Below are 26,713 nucleotides of genomic sequence, written 5' to 3'. Positions count from 1 at the left end.
TGATGCTATAAGTAAATTAGGAGAACATGGGATAGCCTACCTCTCAGATCTGTGGAGAAGTAAGGAATTTATGGCCAAATGAGAACTAAAGAACATTATGAAGTGCAAAATAAATTTGATTATACTAAATTAAAGAGGTTTTGTACAAACAAAACCAATGCAGCCAAGATTAGAAGGGAAACAGAAAACTGGGGAAAATTTTTACAGTCAAGAGTTCTGATAAAGCCCTAATTTCTAAAATATAGAGAGAATTTACTCAAATTTACAATAATACAAGCCATTCTTTAGTTGACAAATGGTCAAAGGATATGAACAGACAATTTTCAGACAAAGAAATTAAAACATTTCTAGTCATATGAAGAAATCCTCTAAATCACTATTCATTAGAGAAATGCAAATTAAGATAACTCTGAGGTACTGTCTATATACCTCTTAGATTGTCTAAGATGACAAGAAAAGATGATGATGAATGTTAGAGGGGATATGGGAAAACTGGGACACTGATAACATTGTTAGTAGAGTTGTGAACTTATCCAACCATTCTAGAAAACAATTTAGAATTATGGCCAAAGGGCTATAAAACTGGGCACACCCTTTGACCCAGCAGTGTCTCTATTGAGTCTTTATCTCAAAGAGATCATAAAATAGGGGAAAGAACCCACATGTATAAAAATGTTTGTAGCAGCCCTTTTTGTAGTGACAAGGAACTGGAAATTTAATGGAAACCCATCAGTTGGGACTAGTGTTCTTCTCATTATACCATCCTACAAAATTAGCAAGATTTGACAAAGAATAGAAATGAAAAGAAGCTCGATGAGACAGTACAGATAGCCACAACAATGTAAATGACACAGACAACAAAAGGAAACCATATTTTATATACACTATATTAAGCAATCATATATTCAGAAAGGACCATCATGTAAAAACAAATGGCATCAATCATTATCATCATCATCTAAGATTAGCTTCAAAGTTGCTGGGCAGCTAGTTAGTACAATGGATAGAAGCTAAAACTGGAATCTGAAAGGCCAGCATTCAAATCTAGCCTGTCGCTTATAATAGCTGTGTGACTCTGGACAAAGTCACTTAACCTATGCTGCCTCAGTTCCCAGAATGGGGACAAAAATAGCCCATGCCTCACAGAATCTTTATTGAGATTAAATGAAATAAATTTGTGAAGTTCTTAACACAGGGGGATTAATAAATGCTTTCCCCTTCCCCCTCTTCAAAATAGGTATGCCATTAATAAAGTTCCAATATGCTAATCACTTAATATGTTTTCCCTGCCATTTAATTTCATGCTTTAACTATATTAGATTATAAATGCCTTAAGAAAGTCTTTAAAGATTGATCTTAACATTTTGGACTTCAGAAAAAAAAAGGAAAAATATTTGGATCAGGAAGAGAATGGTGTCTTCCCATGCAACCTCAAATTATTTATTTAAAATATCTATTTATGAATAGATCTAACCCTGGATGGGTTATTTTCTCAAAATGTTATCATGGATGAGAATTTCATTCATTACATTTAACCTCATGTTGCTCCACCCTAAGGCTCATAAAATATCATCCATGACTCACTGCCTTGATTCAATCTTAATACACATTCTGAATAGCAGAATACCTTCCCTGCCCTTTATTTTTAAAGTTCTGGTATCTGCAAATGTGAAAATAAACTAATCAATCCCATATACAAACTCCACAGGCAAATTAATCAATCCTGTCCACAAAAGCTTCATGTAAAATCTAATTATGTTCTCCTATATAGCCCAGTGGAAAGCTGGTATCTAATGTTATTTCCCTTTCATTCCCCAAATATATCAAATAAGATGGGATTGATAGAGCCAGATTTTTAAGGGAAGGTAGAATAAAAGGAAGAGAAGAGAAACACCCTGAATAAGACAACAGCTATAATCATTTTCCTTTAATGGGGAAGAAAAGGATATCTTCAAGATTAATGTCTCTCTCAAAGTTTTATTAAAACCAGGGATGATCAGGGTAATTATCCCTTAGATGATTTACATCATGTGGGTTTACTATTGGCTAACATGTCTCTGAATCTATTTCTTGGCGCCAAGCAGAGGGCCAACAGGGGCTATTTCAGCTCAGATGCTGAGAAACCAAGAACCACACAACAATCATCCCTCAGCAAATTGGTGATTAACATGATGGCTAGACTGGCTTGTATGAGCATAACATTATTAATTAAATAGCAGTTTAGTTAATCTAGATAGCAAAAGTAATTTGCCAGGATAAATATTTTATTAATGCACCTATCAATAAAACAAAAATAAAAACAGAAATTTCAATTAATTTGTTTGTAATAATATTAAGATTATGACTAGGGAAAATTAGTTTGAGAACTTGCAGACAGCTGGATTTAAGACTTACAATATGGTAAGTTTTTGTCTTATCGGTTTTTGCTAATGTTACTGTACATTCCTGATGCATAGCCAAAATCCTTAGTGCATTATTTTTCAAGACAACTTTGGTTAATGAACCATTGTACCTGACAGTATTAATTTAAGGGCTTCTATAATTCCATATTGTTTCATTTTTCTTACAATAGAAATTTCCATATCAAATGTTCACAAAAGGGAGGACAGAAGAGAGGAACTACCTGCTGTCAATGTAATTTTTAAAAGCTACCAAAAAAAAAGCTACAATTTCCCTCCTATCAAATAACTCTGCTTATATCACATATTATGACAAAGAAGAAATAAATAAATTGCCCACTTCCCCTCAGACTAAACAATGAGTCATTTCAGAAAAACCACTTATTTAACAAATGCTTTTTGAGTGCCTACTATGTGCTTAGCATTATACTAACCTCTGAAGATGCAAAATTAAATGGAAATGTCTCAGCTTTCAATGTGCTTACATTCCAGAGGGAAATATAACATTAAAATAAATAAGTATATGTGTATAAATGTAAAAGTATATCATTTTTTAAACACATATATGTGTTTATGCAGGTATATGTATGTGTGATGTGTATATGTATATTATGCCTATGAAGCCAGTATAAATATATGCAAAATAAATACAAGATATACTCTAAGGGAGAGAGGCAATAATGGTAAAGGGTCAGAAAAATTTTAATATCGAAGGTGTCACTTTAAACAGTATTGATGAAAATGAAGGATTCTAAGGTGAGATGTGTATTCATTCCAGGGATGGGATCTATGTAAAGGTCCAAACACAGGAGATGTCCTATCATAATGAAGGAACACAAGTCAGTTTGATTGCATTAGACTGAGGGAAGGAGTGAAATATAAATTAGGATTATGAAGATAGGCGAGAGCCAGATTTTGAAGAGCTTGAAAAGTCAGCTATGTAAATTTATTATTTTTTTAAATCTAGAAGCCATTAGGAGTCTCTAGAGTTTATTGAGTTTAGGAGTTACATGGTTAGAAATAGACTTTTTAAAAAACCACTTTGGTAACTATGTGAAGGATGGATTGTCAAGGGGAAACACTCGATATGGGAAAGGAGAAGTATTTTTTTTTTTGGCTGAGGCATTTGGGGTTAAGTGACTTGCCCAGGGTCACACAGGTAAAAGTGTTAAGTGTCTGAGACCAGATTTGAAGGTAGTAGAGGAAAATTAGAAGAATCCTGTGTGTGTGTGAGCTTCTTCTTTCTATATGTTACCTGTTGTCTTATTCCTAGACAGTTCTACCAATATCCTTTTCCACCCACAATGCCTTATTTTTTTTCTGTGGTTTCACTGGCATGGGGTTTCTCTCCATTAATGCAGAATATATCCCTCCAGTTCACATCTTTAAAAAGGTTTCATGAATTTTCATAACCAAAAGAAAAGAACCTCATGGTAAATCTTATAATTGGTTCAAAATTAGGTTGTCATTGACAAGTTGAAAAGCATCCATCATAGAATAACCAGGACTTTGAGTCCATGCGTGTAAGGATTAACTGGAAGAAGAGATGCTAGCTAGCTTCTAGAAGAGAACAATTAAGTATAATTTCCCTTATTGTGGTGTTTGTTGTTCAGTCATTTCAATCATATCTGACGCTTTGTGACTCCATTTGGGTTTTCTTGGCAAGGACACCGGAATGGTTGGCCATTTCCTTCTCGCTCATTTTTGAATGAGGAACTGAGGCAAACAGGATTAAGTGACTTGCTTAGGGTCACAAAGCTAGTAAGCATCTCAGGCTGAACTTGAACTCAGGTCCCAGAACCACCCACCTGCCTTTGGGACATGATAGTTTTCTTCAAGTGCTTTAAGAGTAGTAAAGTAGAATAAAAATTTAACTTGACCCTCCCAGGAACAGCCAAAAGCTCTGAGTAAAAGTTGCATAGGAGCAAAAGGACCAAGAATTAGAGGCATCCAAAAGAGGAATGGACTGCCATTGTAGGCAATAGTTTCTTTCTAATTAGATTTCTTCAAGCAAAATCTAGAGGTGGGCATTCCCTTGTAGAGTAGAGATTGGTTAAGATGAATAGCCAGTGTGATTTCTTCCAGGGTTAAAGTTTTTTGATTCTATGATCTTGTACTTGAATGATAGTGAGTAATCAAGTCATTTCTAGTTTGGTCAAATCAAGAAATTAAGTTTACCTCCAGTCAGGAAGAGGCTTAATGAAGGAGCAGTCATTCATACTTTCAAATGTTCTGCTCATCACCCCAAATGAAATCAGAACTGCCACATCCCTTGAATATTAAAAGTTAGAAGTCAAGTTCCCCTGAAGTAGTTAGTTCTCCCTTATCAAAAATCTACAAGGGAAGAATGGATGACCATTTTTTCAGGCAGGGTGTAGAAGAGATTTTTATTCCAGTATATGTTATATTGGATGGCCTCTGGGGTCCTCTGCAACTTTGAAAATCTGTGCCTCTCTGAGTCAGCTTGTATGTACTGATACATGATGTGAATATGATGGCACAACACTTTTGGGTTCCATCTCTGGGGACCCCCATATCAACCTTCTGCTTTTCTTTCCCAATACTCCTCCAAAAGCAATGTAGGAAGGAATACACTTCATTCGTGTCCCTAAGAATCTAATTCTACAATGTTGATTGCATTTGGTAGATTTGCTGAAGAAATGTTCAGATCTTGAAAGGAGCTCATTTGCATGCTGTATGGTCTCTGCAAGTTACTAGAAGTCAGTAATGCAGTTAATGTAGGAATTCTTCATTTGCGTACCTTTGCTTGTCATTTAATTATGATGAGACAGCCAAGAAAACAGAATAAGAATTCATCTTACTGGGACACTAAGAATACTCTCCTTAGCAGAAAGGTGAAGGAGAGAGGGCTATATTTTACTTGAAGATTATATTATACTAGAACTATAGAAAATTAATAGACTTCCCAGAACCAAGGCACTAACAAGACCTTGGACTCACAAATGAAAAGGTCCCTAGCACATAGCCAAAACATGTTGATGTATTTTCATTTCCCTCCCACCAAAACTGAAATGAAAAACACACCATGTGACTGCAGTTGTGATAAATCGTCTCTTAGTACTCCTGCTTATAGCGTAAGATCAGTATAAGGGGCATGCTTAGAATTCTCATGGTGACTTTAGAGTTCTCCTGACATTCTAAATGAATCCTTCAATCTGAACTTGGTGCAGAGGAGAAAATCGAGTAACCAACAAAACAACTGTACAATAGTTATCCAATATACAAAATATCCCTCCCACTCGCATCCCTAGTTAAGTATTATTTAATCATTAATGTACAATCAAGGCAGCTAAATTAATCAAGACTTTTTTTCCAATGGAAACTTTAATCCAGCTTTAGGAATAGCAACAAATAACTAACATCTATGTAATAATCTTTAAACATTTACTAATTGCTATACATGCATTATCTCCTTTAAGATCATAGTATGTGACAATGTACAATCAGAATATTAGCTCCTTGAGGGCAGGAAATAGATTTCACTTTTGTCTTATCTCTAGTGCCTAGCAAAATGCCTGATACCACAGTGAGAACTTTAAAAACACTTGTTAATTGATCTCAACCCTGAAAAGTTGTAGAGAGGTTTAAGATATAAATTTTTCCTTTTTATAAATGAAGAAAATGAAGATCAGAGACATTAAGTGATTTGCTAAATATCACAAAAGTAGAAGGTGCCAGAAGCAAGCTTCAAACCCAGATTTTTCTGACTTCAAATCTATCTATTATGAAGTCTTAGGCAAGACACTGGGGTCACAGATGGTGAGAGTTTGGGGTTATTTTGTTTTGTTTTATCACTGTTTCTAATCAAGATAAAAGCTTCAGAAGAGAAAGACAGATTTCAGAAGTGAACATTTGTTTTAAAAAGATGGTGCCTGAGAATCACATTATATTGTCTATTAGTCATTCTCAAAAAGATTTCTCAAGGATCTGTCAAACTCAACATGTGTAATACAGAATCTTTCCTCCCTTAAACTCACCATTCTCCCTTACCTCCCCTGTTTTCGTTCAAGGTATTATTATTCTTATAATCGCTCAGGTTCAAAATCTAGGCATATTCAAGAATTTATCACTTTTTCTCCCCTCCTATATACAAAGAATTAGCAAGTATGACCAATTAATTCTATTTCCACAATACTGCTTACATTTTCTTTTTTGCATAGTTACACGGTCACCACCACCCTAGTCTGGTCCCTCATTACCTCTCACCCAGACTGTAACAATAGTCTCTCAATCTTCTCTAAACTTAGTTTTATCCCTCCAAAATCCATCCTCCACATATCTGCCAAAGAAATATCTCTAAAATACAGATATGATTATGTCACCACTCTCCCCCCTCCAAAATCTACCTTGGCTCCCTATTGTCTCTAGGATATCACAGGATCATCAGATCATAGATCTACCCAGAAGCTCTATAATAAATGTCCCTTTTTTTGGCATTTGAATGCCTTCACAATTCTAGTTTGTATCACTTGTAATCTTCCTCTAAGACAGAGAAACAAGCATTCCCCCGAAGGGAAAAGAAGCTGAAAGAAAACCACAGAAGTCAGAGATTTCCTTCCCATTTTTCTTCCCTCCCCCTTCCTCCTGGCTCCTTCAACTTGATGCTGAGCTGTTGCCTACATGTGTCACTTCTTTGTTCAGTCAAGCTGTGTGGTACTTGCTGTTCCTCATGCAAAACAGTACAGGCTTTTCCTTATGCCAGGAATGCAGTCCCTGCTCACATCTGCTCTGTAGAATTCCTAGCTTTCTTCAGAGATTAGTTCAGGTCCCTTCCTGATCGTCTAAGCTTCCAGGGCTTTTCCCCCAAATTACTTTATATTTACTTTGTCTATATTTTGTGCCTATTTATGTTTACACAGGATTATAGGACCATAGGTTTAGATTTAAAAGGTACCTTAGAGATTATTGAGTTAAACCCCTCAATTGATGGATGAGAAAACGTTGCTTCCCTCAACTTGAGTGCAGGGATTATTTTGGTTTATTTTTTTCATATTTGTAGCTTCATCACCTAGCACCAGTCATACATAGAATATTGTATTCAGTTATTAAATTCCTGCTGATGGATCCTCACAACAGCTGTGTAAGATAAGTAGTACATTTCCTTTAACAGTTAATTACAATATAAATATTCTGAAAAGTCCAGTCATTTACAGTTTAGTAACCATAGTATCAGATTTCAATTAAATACCTAAGAGTCTGTTCAGGATATACCTGGGTAACTTTTTCTAATCCTATTAACACTAATGGGAATTGAATATGCATTTCAAGATGATAGCTGTTAGTTAAAAATACAAGAAGGCTTCTATTATCAAATGGTAGTAGTTAATTCAGGGCATCCTTTATCTGCTAATTGCACAAGCTGTAATTGAGATTGGTGCTTTATATAAATTCACTACAGCTTTCTGACAGGCATTTTTTTGTTTTTCTTCCACAGTTGATTGGCTTTGTGTACGCCTGTTATGTGATCAGTGTTTTCATGGAGGAAGAGGACAGCTGTAAGTATTGAATGCACTCAGATCTCTGAAGCTTCTAGGAGTGAAGCACTTTCCTAGAGTTATTTTTTTTTTAAGTGAGCTACTAAATTGCTTTTTTCTTGGGATTAAAAAAGATTCAAATAGAGATCAATAATGTGCTAGTGGAAAGTTGACTATACAAAGTTTGTATTGAAATGCACCATATTGTGTTGAATAATGCTGGTTCCAAGTCCTTTCAGATAACTGCACTTAGTGCCCATTAGGTGCAAGGTGCTGTGATAAGTACTGAATAGGTCCCATTGACCAGTAATCAAGTTTTTAAAAAAAATAGGAAAATTACCTTTTCATTGGTAATCTAGAAAGAATAGAAGATTGTGAATTGATCACCCCCAGTTATTGATGATCCTATCAAATAGTTTTGTATATATTTTGTATATATCCTGCATTTACTGACGTACAAATATGCAATCTGGGCTAGTAGGTGGCACAGTGGATAGAATGCAGGCCCTGAAATCAGGAAGACTCATTTTCCTGAGTTCAAATATGGCCTCAGACACTTATTATCTGTGTGACTCTGGGCAAGTCACTTAAACCTGTTTCCCTCAGTTTCCTCATCTCTAAAATGAGCTGGAGAAGGAAATGGCAAATCACTATGGTTCCTTTGCCAAGAAAATCTTTAAAGTAGAACATATCTAAAAATGACCCAACAACCAACCTGTATCCACTAAATAGAATGTAGATGCAAGGACTATCTCATTTTGTATTTGTATTCTTAGAACAGGGACTTGTATATAATAAGCATTATTAGCTAAAAGTAGGGGGATGCAAAAAAAGGGGGGGGACAGTGGATATTTGTCACAATATATACACCTGGAAAATACACTTTTAATATGTTGTCTGGAGAGATCTACGGGCCAAGCAGAAAGTGACAGCAGTGAAATACAACTTAACAGCCTGAGATGGGGAAATTGGGAAGGAGAAATCAATGCCGAGACCAAAAAAGAGAGCAAATATAAAAAATGCTTCACAACAAATTATAAGGTAGCTACCAGAATAAGAAGCAAAGGTAACTTTGAACTATGGAGATATAAGCATCCTAATAGACAAAGACTTTTTCTCCCATATTTGAAGTAATTTTAGGACTTTAACAGAATCATGCAAATCAGCTTTAAGTGAAACTTCCCAAACAATACCAAATAGTCACTTGATGCTTTAAAATTCAGTTCTCTCTCTCTCTCTCTCTCTCTCTCTCTCTCTCTCTCTCTCTCTCTCTCTCTCTCTCTTTTTTTCTCTCACCCTCCTTTCCTTCCTCCATCTTTTTTTCTCCCTCTCTCTACCTCTCTCCCTTCCCTCCTCCTCTTTCTTAAATCTTTGGCTCAAATACACTTTAGGGTTTCTGTTTATCTCTGGACACTCATCACTATATATCACAGATCTCGAGCCAAAGAAACTTCCAAAATTTAAAAATCTAGCCCCTCATTTAACAGTTGTAAAAACTGAATCCAGAGAGATTAAATAACTTGTACATGGTTATATAGGTACTAATCATTTGATTCCAAGGGTTTCCTCCAGTACTATGCTGTCTCCATTAGGTTCATTTGATATAAAGAGAGGAATACAAGAAAGAAGAATGAGTTCTTCTCACCACCAATTTATCATGAAAACCTGTTAAATCAATGGTGGTTTCACCAAGTTGGAGTATCAAAAGAAGCAGCTATTACTGGTGAAATGAAACTGTTCTTATCCTAAGACCAACCTTGGAAAGAAATACACATAGTTGACTCTTAAAATACATTACATTTAGGAAACTTCCCAGTTGCAACAAACTTCTGTGGAAGTCTAGATGGGATATGATGAAATTTATTGCAGTTCAATATTTATGTTTATTCAAATAACTAGATATTTCAGAGTCAGAGAAAACACAATTTATCAACCCAACAGGTATTACCTTCTGGTGATTCATGTTACCAAGATGCAGGCTCAGTTTGCTTGGCTAAATATTTCACAAATGTTAGTACCTTCTGTTCATAGATACATTTGGAAATAATTCCACAATTCACTTGCAAATAATACAAAATTTTAGCTTACCATCAGGTGGGCTTATTTTGTGGGTATTGCTCAGGAGTTCCCCTCCCACTGCCCTAACATTGAAAACTCTCTATCCCCTATAAGACACAAAATGCTGTTTTTCCTTGAAAAAGTTGGGAACAGGGTGATGAAAGAAAAATGGAATAGAAAAAATTTCCTTACCCACCAGGCCTTCCATATAAGTTAAACTAGGGGATTATATAGAGACTAAACCAAATGGTAAAAAGGAAAGAAAATGTGCTTAATTGAAATGATTTGTTTGATAGCCTGGCTACTTTTATTCTTGTATAAATATATACTTATATACACATTCTTATGTAATTATATTATAAATTTACATAAGAATAAGTATATGCTGGCAGTCTTTCACTACAATTATGATGAGTCACATTTAAAGTTAGCTTTTAACACTGTACTAATAGATAAATAGACAGAAAGATAGATAAGGTTCTACAATTAAATTGTTTTTAATACATTTGCTTCATGTTCCTCTCTTCTTCCTTATCCCTGCTATAACTTATTGAGTGCTCTTACCAAGAGAGATTGTACTCAGGCAGGAAGAGGAAAGTGAGAAATGTTTTAAGGAAATTAGAAAGAAAGGCAAAAGGGAAGTGGTCAATATGCACATATATATGCAGAAAAAAACTCATGGCCAAGGAGGATCCTTCATGCCCCAAGAATTTTTTTGGTTAAGTGCAAAACTATCTCTTCCTTCCTCTCTCTCCCCATATACACACACACATACATACTCACATGGCAAAAAGAGAGAATGGTGGCTAGAGCAATAAGCCTTAAGTTAGGAAGATTCCTCTTCCAAACTTTAAATATGGCTTCAGATACTTATTAGCTGTGTGATGTTAGGCAAGTCACTTACCTTCTACCTCAGTTTCCTCAACTGTAAAAATTGGGATAATTATAGCAACTACCTCACAAAGTTGTTGTAAAAGATCAAAAGATAATATATAAAGTGATTAGCACGGTGCATTGCACTATATTCATGCTTATTCCTTCCCCTCTCCATTTACATGATCATCTTGACACTTATGCACTTATCCCCAAAACTTTAACATTCTCACAATAAATGGCAAAGCAACTTTAGCCATTTAGAATATCTTTCCATGTAAATCTTCCACATAAACAAACAGTACTTTTCATATAAATAATACTTTTTGGTAAAAAAAAAAAAATTCCATCAGTTGAAAATTCATTTGGGAATAAGCTTATTAGAAGAATGATCAACTTTTTCATCAAAATTTGTTTATTCTTTTTTCAAAGAACTGGAGATCATTTTGAGGTTTAGGTTTTTAAGTCTTAATAATATTGCCCAAGTAAGAATCATTTCTAAATGTATTTTAATGAATAAAACAAATTAGGTTATTTAATTCAACTATTCTCACACACCTTCCATTTCGGTATTTTTGTTTAATGTATGTTGTGTATGTGTGTGTAGTATATGTATGTGTTGCATATGTGTGTGCTGTATATGTTTATATTTACTTGAAGGATGGGAAAGAGAAGTACGTCATTAAGTATTAGATTTTTCCAATAATATTTCAGCTTATTAGGATCAACTTCATAAATGGCTTCATGTACCTACAATTCAACAGTTTCCTTCCTACTCCACACTCCTTAAGGATTCTAGTCTGGAAAATCATCTCATCCAATCCTTTCATTTTAGAGCAGATTCAGTTTTGATTTTGTTTAGTTGTATTTCAGTCGTGTTCCACTCTTGATGAACCCATTTGGGGTTTTCTTGGCCAAGTTACTGGAGTGGTTTGTCATTTCCTTTTCTAGATCACTTTACAGATGAAAAAACAGAGGCAAAAGGGTTACGTGACTTGCCCAGGGTCACACAACTATTAAATGTCTGAAGCCAGACTTGAACACTCTTATCTACTGTACCACCTAGCTACCCTTTGTGTCTTGCAGCTATGGTTAACTATTCTGAAAATATGGTCTTGGGACTCCTGAGGATTCCTAAGACTCTTTCTGGGGGTTCTTGAGGTCAAAACTATTTTTATAATAATACTAGAATACTTATTAATATAGTAAATGTTAATCAGTAAAACTTACATAGACAAAAGTTCTTTGTTCTCTTCAATAATTTTAAACATTTAAAGAAATATTGGGACAAAAAAGTTTAAAGGGTAGAAGAAAAATGATTTGTCCAAAATGATATAGGTAGTAAACTAAAAGTTTAAACCAAGATCTTCCCACTCCAAACTAATAAGTGCTTCCCTTTCTCCTAAGGGTCAAAGATAGTCTTCATCCCAAGATATACTATATTAGCATACCCAAGGAACACTTGGCTCCTTCTCTATATATGCTCATGAACCAGTTCCATTATTTTTTCTGCTATGTATTGTTACTTTTCTCTCCTATTATTTGGCAAAAAAAGGGGGGGTTTTAAAAATATCATTAAGAATTAAAAACCCTAAAAGTAACATATGGGGTCTTAGTTTGGATAAATATCTTCATAATGTATGTCTCTTAAAATGGGAAGTTCTCTACCTGTGTTTCATGTGGTTGCTTTGGGACTAGAATTCTCCGGTATTCTCTTCTCTTGATTTTACATCATGTATCAACCACTTTGTCACCAAACTTTTCTCTGTTCCAAATTCCAATTAAGCTTTGTAGCAACCAGTGTTACTGCCATAATGCCATTTTTTTTTTTTGGCATTACTCCATTGCTGGCACATTGCTTGCATAAAAGCCTAGTCCTTCTTCCATATAATTTCCCTACAACTGGATGATATTTTCTTTGAGATTTATAATAGTATAAAAGGAAAAGTGAGTTAGAAAACCATTTCTGAATCCATCAGGCTTTTTCTGACCTTTCATCGACATTGTTTCAAGGTAATAATATCAGAGTCCATGCAATCTATGCAGTGTGCTGATGCTGATAGATTAGGGGATATCTACAGATTTTGGTAGTTTCCATTGACTTAAAGTCCTTTTGGTGGCACAGTGAATTTAAAGCAGGGTCTGAATATAGGAAGACTCATCTTTATGAATTCAAATCTGATCTCATACATTTACTAATGATGTAACCCTGAGCAAATCACTTAATCCTGTTTGCCTCAGTTGCTTCACTTGGAAAATGAGCAGGAGAAGGAAATAGCAAATCACTCCAAGATCTTTGCCCCTCAAAAACCAAAACAAAACAAACCCTCAATTGTTATCATAAAGAGTTGGAAACAACTGAAGTGACTAAACAACAAAGAGAAATACCTAATCTAGCTAATGGATTAGACTGCTTACTTACCTGATACTGAAGCCTCTGCTAGCTAGCTATTTTATTATGGGGTCTGCTAAGCTTCTGGGCACCAGCTGAATATATTAGTGATATAGAATCATTAATCCAAATAATATTTAGGAACAGTGAAATCTTGGAATGATCCAAACAAAATAAGTTTGCCCAAGAAAAATCTGAAATGATTAAACACTGGAGAAGGGATGACAAGGAAGAACAGAAACAAATATCTTTTTGCTCAGTGCTTTTCATGCTAAGGTCACAATGCAGAATTTACTGAAGGAAATGGAAATAAAAAGTGGAAACCCAAAGTGCATTTTCATAATTAAATCATTCAGGTGCCTCCAGAAGACGGATGTGGTCAAAAAAGACTCCTGCTATCAATAGCAATGATCTCACAGAGGAGGACAATTTGGACCAATTGTTAGCTTTTAAGCAGACTAATTTAAAGCTGTCCTTTCCATATGAAGAAGGCATTCCTGACCTGCAGACAGGAGCACATGTGCTTTGAGTCATTTCTCTAGTACTTAAGCATAAATATAAAATAATTGCAGCAATGACTTTCCTGTTTTCTCTAAGTATACTGTTTCCTTCTCTATATTTTTAGAAATCCAAATTTTCATAATCATGTCAAATGTTTTATAATGTCATAGTATTTTGGCAGAGGAAACATCTCAGGTCATTGTGATTCAAACTCTAATGAAAGAGATTGCATGAATGAAATCATTGTATTATTCCATATGCATAAGCCTTGTTCTTGGACTGAAACCTGTCAGATGGACTTAAAAATTAATATAGGCACTCAATTGCCAGCTATGCATTGCTTAAATGGATCTTTGGGATTAACATTATAGCTGATGGACACTTTCTGAAGGTAATGAATGCCTGAGGAAACAGGTAGTTCCCAGCTGGTTCTCCACTTCTTCCTTAACATTTCTGTTCCCATAGTTAACTGTTACTTATAAAGAAGATGATTGCAGGTCAATGCACTGAAAAGAAAGGCACAGTACTGAGTTAATGCTTTGGATTGTTCGTCCTAATGAAAAACTCTATTTATATATTCTCACTTTTTTTTTCCATTTTTTTCCTTTGTAGTTCTATCAGTCTGTACAAGTGCTTTTGAGAGACAAGATGTTATGAAATCTATAGTCATAAAAACCTGTCACCATCTTGTTTGTGTATCATCTGCTCTTAAAAACCAACTCTGGAGCTTGTTACCAACTTGTCAAACTTACTAAAAAGAATGTCTTTAATAAAGAAGAGTATTGAGGTGAGGCAAAATATAGTGGGAAGAGAAAATTATTAACTGTTATTAATGTGAGACTCCCTCAGTCGATCAATTGCTAACATTACTCTTTCTAGAATTAGATCACAAATATAGCCTCTATTTGAGCTCATGAAGAATGTCTGAGAATGTATACTCTGTGCAGGGTGTGGGAAGTACATCGAATCCCAGTAACTAAGCACTGTCTGAGGCACAGTCCAACATCTTAAAATATCAAGAAAGCAATAGCAATAAAAATAATAGCTAACATTTGTAAAGAGCCCACTATGTGCCAGGCATTGTGTTAAGTACTTTACAAATATTATCTCATTAGATCCTAATAATAACTCTAAAAGTCAAGTGTTTTCTTATCTCTATTTTACATTTGAGGAAACTGAGGCAGAGAGAAGTTAAGTGGCTTGCCTAGAGTCACACAGCTAGTAAGTGTCTGAGTCTGGATTTGAACTCAGGTTTTCCTGTCCCCAAGTCTAGCATACTAAGTACCAAGTCACCTAACTACTCACTAGTTCTTTATGTAGCTATATAATATGCCACTCAGCAGTCAGGATGATCTGCAAAGGAGCTCTTATGACTTCCTGTTACCTAGAGAATTAAATAGGAATTTGGTATTCAAAACTCTTCATTACCTGGCTCTTTCCTCTTTTTCTAGTCTTGCTGTATTTTATGCCCCTTTACACATTTAATGATCCAATACACCTCCTTTCTATTTCTTGAACATAACTTTCTATTTCCCACCTCCATGGGTGGGATTTTACTTGATGTCTCTATGGCTGGATTTGATCCTTTACCTTGATTCTTACTTTCCTTCCTACTTTCCTTCAAGATTCAGATCAAGATGTATCTTTCTTCTGCAGAAACCTTTCCTGGTCCTCCCAGGTGCTGTCTGATTCTTCACTCCATTTGGAATTTTCTTGGCAGAGTGGTTTACATTTCCTTCTCTAGCTCATTTTAAAGATAAAGAAACTGAGGGAAACAGCATTAAGACTTGTCCAAGATCATACAGCTAATAAATATCTGAAGCTGGATTTTAATTCAGATCTTCCTGACCCTAGCCTGGTGCTCTATCCACTGTAGCATCAAGATGTATGTTGCCTCCTTCATCAGAATATGTACTTATAGGTGGTAGGGACTATATTTTTTTTTAGCTTACCCAAATATAGAGTATAATTCCCGATATACAGTAAAGTGCTTAATGAATGCTGCTTGACTTCCTGCCTGACTGTCAGAACCTTGCTACAAGAAGAATCAGGACATTTTCAGGAAACTTAACATTCAGAAGAAGAATGAATATTAGAAAATTATTTTACAGATCTACTTCCTCCCGGGTTTCTGTTGCATAGTGTTCATGGATTTGCCGGCTTTTCCACAAATAAATTTGATGGGCACTGGCAAGCCATTTACCTTGGCAATGATATGAACTGAAAATAAAAACAATTTCCATTTTCTCTAACCCTTTCAATGGAGCTACACAAAAATAAGAAGTTTTCCAATTGGAATTTTATTCTCCTTGCCCTTGCCCACTCTCTAGTGGAAGGACTTAGGTCAAGTGCTGCATCCGAGAAAGGAAGTAGGGAAAGACTAGGATAAGTCACTCACAAGATAATGGCCCCCGAAGTATGAGCTAAGATTAAAGCCTACTCATTATCTAGCATTCTGGTGCAGACCCTGCATTTGCCAAAAAAAAAAAAAAAAAAAAATTAACGAATAGGAGGTGTAGTATCCCAAATAAGCAAACCAAATATGATAGTTTGGTTGGACCAAGGAGTGAATGACAAAGCCCCTTTATCAATCTATCAAAAGCCCCTTCTTAATTAATCTAATTTTTAACTATTTGGCCCAGAAGCACAAATCAGAAAATAAATGAGTCACCATTCATTTCGAAATTCTATCTTGTAACTCATAAACCAACCATTTCAATTACAAGTCTATTGAGCTAGATATAATTTTACATTTAGAGTTCAATAATTTATTAAATTACATGAAACATAAGGATTTTGAGGCTTTTAAAAATGAATGATGCATTTTGGGTAATTTTAAAAATTTGTAAGTAGAAGAGGCTGTCCCCGAGTCCTACTTGCTTTAAAATCAAATAACATTTCAGTCACATCAAAAACAAATATTTACTTACAATCTACTATGTTTCAGTACAAGTATCAGGTATCCAATTCAATTAATACAATGAACATTTCAAAAAGTACCTACTCTGCAGAGTACTGGGCTAAAGATTCAGGAAGATCAAATATAAATGTCTCTGTTTGGAGAGTAATTCCTTACTCTCTATTATTCTCAAACATTCTTTGGTCCAATCAAAGTGATTTTGTTGCTAATCCTGGTTCACCACATTCCATCTCTTGTCTCCACACATTTGTACCAACTTTCTCTTAAGCCTCAAATATATTTCTTCCTCATCTCTGCATCTGAGAATCCCGCGTTATTTCAAAACTTATCTCAACTCCACTTTCTACTTTGCCCAATTCTTCCAACTTCAATTTTCTCTCCCCCATATCATTTTTGTTGCATACTTATTTTATATACTTCTTTGTGTGCATATTCTCCTTTGGAGAATATAAATTTCTTAAGATCAAGACTGTTTCATTAATAAGTTGCAATCATAGTGCATAACAAATTTGAATTCAGGTCCTTCTGACTCCAGGCCCATGGCTTTATCCACTTCTCCACCTAGTTGCTTGGCTGACAAAAAGTAAAGCATTTGATAAATGTTGCTTACTTACTCAATTAATGCAAAATTAACCAGTGTCTCTGCCCAATTTGAACTTGGAATCTCATACTGGATATGATACTTACACTAATAACTATAATTTTAAAAAAATAATGCATGATAAAAGCACAGGACATGGATGCAGGAGACCTGGGTTTAAAATCCCACTTCTGGTACTTATTACTTGTGGTGACCTTGTTTAAATTAACTAACCTCTCTGTACCTCAGTTGACTCAATTATATGCTTAAGGAGTGAGACTGGTTGGTCTCTAGAGTCTCTTTCTACCATGGAGCTATTCCTTTGAGTCTTAAAAGCATATTAAAGAAATTCAAATATAATTCTATGTGAGGTCCCCATGAGAGAAAGTCATTAAAAACTAAGAGAGTAAAGAAAAGATTCATAGATGATTTGGTTTTGAGTTGAGCTTTATTCAATCAGTGAAGAAATGAAGGAATATATATGTTCAAGACATAAGGAATACATGCAGAGGTACAAAGGCAAGAAAGTACAATGTCTGTTTAAGGGAAAGCAGGCAGTTCTAAAGAGCTTGAATCTATAGTGTATAGAAGGGAATAGCTTGAGATTAGATGTGGAAAAGAGGATAATGTTGAATTATAAATCAGGGGTGGATAACTTTTTTTCTGCCAAGGACAATTTGGATATTTCTAAGATTATTTGTGGGCCATACAAAATTATTAACTTAAAGAACTCAAGTAGTAGGAAGTTGTTGCCTAGCTTTCAATCATCATCTCCTATAATTGCCTTAGCAAATGATTTTCACAGGCCTTATAAGGCCCGCTGACTGATGAAACTCACCCCTGGATTATATCTAGTTTTTAATGCAAAGAAATTTGAATCTTACTCAATTGATGACCAGGAGTTAGGGAAGATTTTAGAGTTGACTAGACAGATTCATAAGGAATAAATATGAGTGATAAAGTAATGGGTTAAGGCAACTAGGTGATACAGTGGATAGATCACCAGGCCTTGAGTCAGGAAATCTTGAGGTCAAATCTTGTCTCAGATATTTACCAATTGTTTGACCCTGGCAAGTCACTTAAGTATTGTCCACCCTCGGTTTTCCGATATGTAAAATGAGGATAATAATCTACTTCCTGGGATTGCTACCAGGATCAATGAGATAATATTTGTAAAAAGTGTTTTTCAAGCCTTACAATGCTAGTTATTATCATTATTATTAGACTTAGACAAAATCTCTGCAGTCTAGATAGGAGATAATGACAGCATTTACTTATATTTATCCTCAAAGTGATGCTGGCCCCAAATTCAAGGCCAAGATTTAGAGAAATTAAATCAGTGAGGATAGGGACAGAGACAATATTTGTGATTCTGTCAAGACAAAGAACTCCTGGAGGAGAAAACTTCTGCCACACACAGGTCAGCAGAGTAACTTATAGTCTTAGCAGCCTTGAACACCAAGAGGTCAACTGATTCAAATAAGATGGCAGGACCGCTGTGTCAGAAGCAGGAATACAATGTTTTCTTGACTTCCAAATGAGTCCCACTTTGTGTTTTTCTTAACATTTTGAATGAAGGCCTAGAGAATGTCTTATGCCTGGAGCATGCAAATTCAAGTGCAGGATCTAAAGGTATTAAAAATAGGGAGATTTTTCTAAAACAAATTTAAAAACCACTATTACTAGATACAAACTTTCAGCAAGTATAGATAGGTATCATGATTCAATGCCTTTCTATGGATTACACCCACACCAATAGCAGTAACAGCCCTCAGAGAGAACAATAGCCCGACAAATATGAAGAAAAACACATCCTTCTCAACTCTACAGAGACAAAAAGGGGAAAAGAGAGGAAGAAAAAAGGAAAAGAGAAAGGAAAGGGGAAGAGGAGGAGCAAAGGAAAAGAGGAAGGGGGAGGAGAAACAAAGGAAAGAGGAGAAAGAAAGAAGGGGAAAGGGAGAAAAAGAAATTATAGCAATATCTTCCAACTTCTGTTTGAATTGGCAGATTGGGTCCCAGCTACTATTATTCTTGGATAATATGGTAAGGAAAGTTAATACAAAACTTTCTCCCAAGAACCTCCTTCACTCCTTCCCACAAATACACATAGAACATCTATAAGAGGAGTAGACAGAGCATAAATGTAATAAGCCTCATGCAAGAAATATTTATAGAAAGATTTAACTCATATCACGTGCTCTGGAAATTCTTTTTTTTTCTATGTTGTTTTTGTTGTTCTTCATTTATTCATTAAAAGGTCCAGTCCCTTCATGACTGAGAGCTACACTTGGGCTTTGATTAATGCTATATAGCCTAAAGAATATAGAAGTGCTTAGCATCTTCAGTGGTTGTTTCCCTGATCAGACCATAGCTAGAATGTTATTATAAGTTTTAGAAAGATCACTGATAATCTTGTGTGCATCAAGGGCATGAGCAATGGCAAGAAATCAATTGTTACAGTTTAGTCAACTAGTCATGTCCAACTGTTTCTGATCCCATTTAGGGTTTTCTTGGCAAAAATTCTAGAATGATTTGCCATTTCCTTCTCCATATTTGAACTCAGGAAGATGAGACTTCCTGACTCCAGGATAGGCACTTTATCCATTGCACCATATATTAAGGACGTACTGCTTTAAAAGGAGTCAATCATCCATTACTACAGATCTTCCACAATTTATCCTAAATGCTAATGAGGGGAGTCTTGCTCAGATGTTCAGTCTCACTCTATCTAGACTACTTGACCTCCAAGGCTCTTCCAACCTGGAAATGCTATGACTCTTATGGAAACAAGAGAATGATGCAAACATATTAAGAAACAATTGATTAAAAATTATTCAAAAGGGAATGTGCCAATAAATGTCGTAAGCTTTTTCATGTCATCGATCAATTCTGTTGTGTCTTCATGTCTCTAACATAATAGTTCATTGCCTTGTCCATAATCTAATAGATATAACATTATAAACATTCAGAGGAAGAAAAGTCATGGTGTAATCAATCTAGGAAGAGGTTAGAGAAGACCAAAAATGGATTTAAATGTCAACTAGAAGAGTTTGTTATCCTTAAGGCCATAGGGAGCCAATAAATACTGAACCAAGAAGTGATATGATTAGACCTAGGGATGCTAGAGCCAGCTTTACACCAGTTTATAAAAAGCCAGTTCTAAAACTGCCAGTGTATTATACATGTTGGAAATTGGTAAATGTTCCAAATCAGAATTTGATTTATTATTTTATTGATTTTTGAGACTTAAGAACTTGATGAAGAAAATGATAATAAGACAAATTATTGGCAAATTGGGTTTGATACATACTTTCTTTTATCCCCCCATTTTTCCTTGGTTGTTAAATATTTACCAGCATACCCCTGGACTTAGACCCAAGTGTATGCATTAGTAATATTGGTTTATATTCTTGAGTTGTCTTTGTGAAAGTAGAATTTGAATTTCAATTGATGGAAAGAAAAGATTTGGTTAGGCTGAGAGAAAGAAGGAAAAAAAAAAGTACAGCTAGATGCAATGACTTGAGGAAAAACATAATTTGTCTAGGAAATAGTGACCTATTACACTTTAGAGGTTGTTTGCAGCAATATTGGGGGGAAGTATCCTGAGTGACATTCAAAAAATATTTTTTTAAAGTTTGAGTTATTTTGAATAATTTCCTTTTCATAATGTCTTCTTCTTTCTTCTCACTGCTAGACAACATGGAAAAGGGCAAGTTTATCTTTGAAGATCTATCATCTGCTTTTCATTCACAGCTTTCCCATACCCTAGGGTGCCCTTTTACTCTTCTTGTATGGAACATCAAAAGCCCCCCTTCTGTTCTCAGGTGTCACCTTTTGCAGAACCTCATCTAGGTCAGAGCTCCTTTCACTTTTTTTTTTTTTTTTTTACTAACAACCCTTTTTTCCCTGAGAAATTTTTACATGATCCTGGATTTATAAGTATATATAAAAAAGTATATAAGTCAAACATTAACTAGTAATAAATCATAAAGAAATTTATTTTAAGCAATTTTTGCTATATATACAATTTTACCATTTATTAATTAAAGATAAAGACAATTTTCCACACTGAGTTGGATATGTTGATTTACTTTTACATAAAGAATTAAATCTTGGCAGAATGTTTGATACTTTTATTTTCCTTTTGCCAAATTTTTCACAATTCCCACATTCAGTTACACAGTAGGATTTGTGTAACTGTTTACACAATTTTAGAAGCTTTGAACTAGATCTACCCAATCCTCCAGGACTCCATATTTCTAAATGATCCCTCCTTCCTCTTTTATGCTAAATAAATTCTTCCTCTCCATTTCTAAATCAATGCTATCATTTTATAGATCTTAAAGAACTAATTAAAATAATTTTCACTAAGACATGAATCATCCAGGATATTTCTTTTTAAAAGTATACTTATTAGGCAAAAGGACTGAATTTCTAATGCTAGAATTTTGAGCACAGTAACAGATTACTGCAGCATGTTTGGGGTCAAGTTAACCCTTGTTCTGCCCTTTAAATCACACCATGACTGCTTATTCCTGCTGTTACATTTAACCCAATTAAAAAGAAAGAAAAATTTGTACTTATCACCTCTAGAGATTTCCATGACTGAAATGGGTCAGAGAAATCTCTAGTCAAACAGAATGGTGGTATAATTTTATGTGGTTTTATTAAATGAATGAGTTTTTTTTATAAGTAGTATTATGTATTTTCAGAACTATCATTGCCTCATGCATGAATGCTTCTGAAGTGCAGTCATCTGGAATTATAGCTCATTACAAAAAAATTCATTACAAGAAGGATTCAAAATAGATGGCCAAATTTACATTCTTGCTGAATGTCAGATTACCACTGGATATTGGAATCCTATGTGATTAGTTTACTTAGATTACCAGTGATGAGTCATCCAAACCCAGTTAATCATTGTTGTCCATTTCCTTCTATAAATGGATACAGGCCAAGGGATTAAAAATCCAACAGGCTGACCCTTAAATAATATCAGAATTCACTTGACTGTAGGCACATTTTAAAAATTATGTAGCATTTGGCGGGGTGGCTCTTTCTTTTAAACTCATCATAAATGTCTTTATTGACAATCTCTGTCAAGATGTTACACAATAAAATACACTCCTAAATCTTATGACTCAAGCAGAATCAAGGACTTCTACAAAATGTTTTAAATGGAATTGTCTCATTGTCCCACTTCTTATTAGAAGTAAGGTGGAACAGTTTTTGTGTCCCTGAAATAGAAATGTGTTCTATTTCTTATTGTCTTTTTTTCTGAGTATATTCCTAACAATATTTACTCAAAAACTGAATTAACTCACTCATATTTATGGGTTTGTCTCTGTTTTGTCCAAGAGAAATAATGTCTGCTGATTTGAATGCTTTATTAGACTTAATAGGGAAAAGTGATGTTTATTTCTTTGTTTTTTGTTTTTTTTGAGAACAAGGATTAGTAGGCCTATCATGAGTTTACCCAACCTCCAATTTCCTTCCACCAATAATAGTCATTAGGAATTTTTTTTAATTTTTAATTTTTTAATTTGCTAGCTCTCCCCGTTGATTTATTTGTTGAGATCACCCTGCCCCATTCTATATAGGTTTGCCTGTAGCCAGAATGAAGGGGAACATGTCCTTTTGTTTTTTTAAACTGATACCCAATCCTTCATATTTTTATTAAAGAGTATTTACAGCTGTTTGCACAGAGACATTACAATAAAGTAGATAGAAGTTAACCAGGCATTCTTGATTTGGAACCAGAAGACCTGGACCTAAACCAAATTGTTCTTCTTCCTATTGTGTGACCTTCTGCAAGTTACTTAAATCTCTGTGCGGATTCAAATTGTTCATTTGTAAAATGAGAAAAATTACTTTTAGACTCTTTTTTTCAATTCGAAATCTATGATTCTTCAAGTCAGGAATATCTGGATTTGTTTTGCCCTGACTGTGTGCCCTGAGCACATTATCTAATCTCTTAGTCAATCTAGGCAACTCTTTAAGATTATAATTTATAGATTAGAGACTGGTCTGCAAAAGGAAAGGAAAAGGTAGGGAGGGGAACAAGAGGAAATAACAGTGGAGGGAATAGAAGGGAAAAAAGGAGAATAAGGAAGAAATGGCAAAAAAAAAAAAAAAAGGTTTTAAATTGCAAAGAGAAAAATTAAAGAAGTCTTAAAACAAGTCCTCACCCTTCATATAAATGTTCAGAGAATTAACCTGGATATTTTTGGATAATTTTATTCTTCCAGCTCTTGCTTCTGGAATCAGCCTTTTCAGTACTTTCTAGACTGGATGATAGACAAATAGAGATATAGTAGAACAGTAGAAAGACTATTGAATCACTTAATATTTGTGTACCCTTATGTATCCCTTCAGTTCATTAGGCCTCAGTTTCTTTAACCATATAGTAAAGAATAAAGGGGCAGAGTGTGAACATAATGGTCTCTAAGCTTCTTTCCAACTCTAAAAACTATGATCTGGTTATTATAAATATTCTATATGAGATAGATTGAGAGTATTAAGGCTGCAAGGACTCTCAGTTTTGGTTTTTCCTCAATCAGGTCCCTAGTTGAGGAATTGTCTATCTTGCAGAAGGTTTGCCTCTTACCCAAAAAGAGTTTCCTCGTATTGACTAAAGTTTCCTCTTTCAATTTTCTGGAAATCTCAGTGACTTCAGTCGCTGGAAGTTTTAATTTGCTGTTGATGAATTCCTCTCTGTCAAAGTTGGTTTTCCTGAAGTGAATTTACAACCCAGTTGTACTTTCCTTTAAGGATGTGTGTGTGTATGTTTTTTAATTTAATTTAATTTTTTAAATATATTGCTTTATGAATCACGTTGGGAGAGAAAAATCAAGGCAAAGGGCGGAAAAACATGAGAGAGAATTTTTTTTAAAAAAAGAAAAAAAGAAGTAAACATATTTGTTGATTTACTTTGTCTTTTTAGTTCTTTTTTTTAGATACAGATGGCATTTTCTGTCCAAAGTCTATTGGGATTGCTTTAGATCACTAAAACCCTGAAAAGAACCAAGTCTTTCATAGCTGATCATCCACAGTCTTTCTGTTATTGTGTACAATGTATTCCTGTTTTTGCTTATTTTACTCAACATCAATTCATGCAGATCTTTCCAGGCCTTTCTAAAATCAGCTTGTTGATCATTTTTATAGAGCAATAATACTCCATTATCTTCATATACCATAACTTGTTCAACTATTCCCCAGTGTTTATTCATTTTCCAATACTTTGCTACCACAAAAAGAACTGCTACAAACATGTTTGCACATGTGGATTTTTTCTTTCCTTTATGATTTCCTTGGGATACAGATCTTGTAATGGCACTGATGGATCAAAGGATATGTGCAATTATATAGCCCTTTGGGCATAGTTCCAAATTGCTGTCCAAAATGGCTGGATTATTTCCCAACTTTACCAACAATGCATTAGTGTCCCAGTTTTCCCACATTCTCTACAACATTTATCATTATCTTTTCTTGTCATCTTAGCCAATCTGAAAGATGTGAGATGGTACCTCAGAATTGTTTTAATTTGCATTTCTCTAATCAATAGTGATATAGACCATTTTTAAATATTAACTATAGATGATTTTAATTTTATCATCTGAAAATTATCTATTCATATACTTTGACCATTTATCAATTGGGAAATGACTTGTATTCTTATAAAGTTGACACAGATTTTTATATTTTAGAAATGAGACCTTTATCAGAAATATTGACTATAAAGATTCCCCCCCCCATTTTGTATTTCCCTTTTAAGCTTGTTTCTGTTGGTTTTGTTTGTGCAAAAACTTTTGATTTAATGTAATCAAAGTCATAAATTTGGTCATAAATTCCTCCTTTCTTCAAAGATCTGATAGGTAGATTATCCTTTATTATCCTAATTTGTTTATGGTATCATTCTTTGTGCCCAAATCATATCCATTTTGACCTTATTTTGATATGGGGTTTTTTACCTTATTTTGGTATGGGGTGTTAGGTGTGGTTTGATTCCTTTATTTATTACCCAGGAGTGGAGTTCAACTGTCATTCTCTGTCAAGACCATATGGCCTAGAGCTATGAAGCTTGGGCTATCATCCTGAATCTCTTTTCCTGAGTTTGCTTTTCCTATGAGACTTTTAGCAAGTTCTCTCTGTCCTCCCATTCCCTCATTTTTCCATCCTCTCACTTCTTATCCTACTCCCTGCTTACCTCCCCTCTGCCTTCCCCACATATGTATTTTATCTAAAAGATCTCTGATATACTAGCCACTACATTGTTATTACCAGGCTCCTAATGCATTTACAGAACTGGGAGGATAAGTGGGTCCTGTGCTCAATGGATAAGCATAGTACATAAAATCAGTATCACTTACTTTCCTAAGTGTTCATTCTCTGAAACTCTCTTTCCCATAAGGAATTTGTTTTCTAGACAAGTTTATAATAGAAAATGGACTTTGGACAAACAGATATACCATTATTTTTCAATAATACTGTTTTTGATTCATGAAACCAAATGTAGAATAGTGAAAGGAATATTGAACCTCCCTCTTTTCTTTGTAGTAGAGGAGAAAATTATTAATGTGGTTTGCTGCATAAAATATTAAATTTCTTAACATGTTATTATTAACAAACTTTCCCCCTTCTTTTTTATTCTTTGCATAAGGAATGTCTCTCTAGTAGGGAGGGAGGGAGAGAGAGAAGGAGAGAAAGAGGAAAAGAATAAGTGAGAGAAGGAAAGACACCTTAGGAGAATTTAATAAATGCTATCTATTATTAAAGGCACACATAGCCTTGTTGGTATTATATCTCAAAACTACAGTCATTTCCAGCGTAAAACAATGAGCTTGGATATTGGGTTCTTAGCTCCCCTACATTCAGAGGTTGTGTGGGATGTCCCTAAAAAGAGGCAAGAAAATGAATGAACTACCATCCAGATGGTACAGAATGGAAGATGAGGGATTTGGGATCCAGATGTGATTATGAGGGAGGAGCAACAGCCAAAATGTAAAAAGTGATTTCTCCTTACCCCAAATGTATACTCAGAAAAAATGAGCTATAAGGATTTTATGAGTATCTTGTGTAATAATTTTATTCTGAGTTATTAGGGATGAAATTTAAGAGACCGTAGGGGAAGGAGACTGCCAGATTTCACATTTACTCTAATAGATTCCCCAGTGCTCCTTCTTTAATTCATATTAACTAGGAAATATTGACAAGTTAGAAAAGAAGATGATCTAAACATTCTTAACATCTTGACTTGCCTCTAATGATCCTTCAGGTCTACTGAATAACTCAGAACTCACATTTCTATATGACTTTAAAGTTTACAAAGTGCTTTCCTTAAAACAGCCTTTCAAGCTATGTAATCTAAGTATTATTATCCCAATTTTACATGGTGAGAAACCCATTACATTGTAGTCACATAACTGGTAAGTACTGGAGCTGAGATTCAAATCCAGGACTCCTAATTTTAAATCTAGCACATTTTCTGCTACTCCA

The 26,713-nt window shown here is 34.7% G+C and overlaps 1 protein-coding gene across 1 annotated transcript in view; it reads left to right on the top strand.

The window, feature by feature from the left end:
* The window catches only part of NKAIN3 (sodium/potassium transporting ATPase interacting 3), an 810,186-nt gene that overhangs the window by 757,265 nt on the left and 26,208 nt on the right, over positions 1 to 26,713 (top strand). The window contains exon 5 of the mRNA XM_051973659.1: positions 7,855 to 7,915. Coding sequence (XP_051829619.1) covers positions 7,855 to 7,915 — 61 coding nt within the window. The remainder of the gene's footprint in view (positions 1 to 7,854; positions 7,916 to 26,713) is intronic.

Source organism: Antechinus flavipes, chromosome 1 (assembly GCF_016432865.1).
Source record: "Antechinus flavipes isolate AdamAnt ecotype Samford, QLD, Australia chromosome 1, AdamAnt_v2, whole genome shotgun sequence".
Taxonomy (NCBI): domain Eukaryota; kingdom Metazoa; phylum Chordata; class Mammalia; order Dasyuromorphia; family Dasyuridae; genus Antechinus; species Antechinus flavipes.
This window is presented reverse-complemented; position numbering and strand designations above follow the sequence as displayed.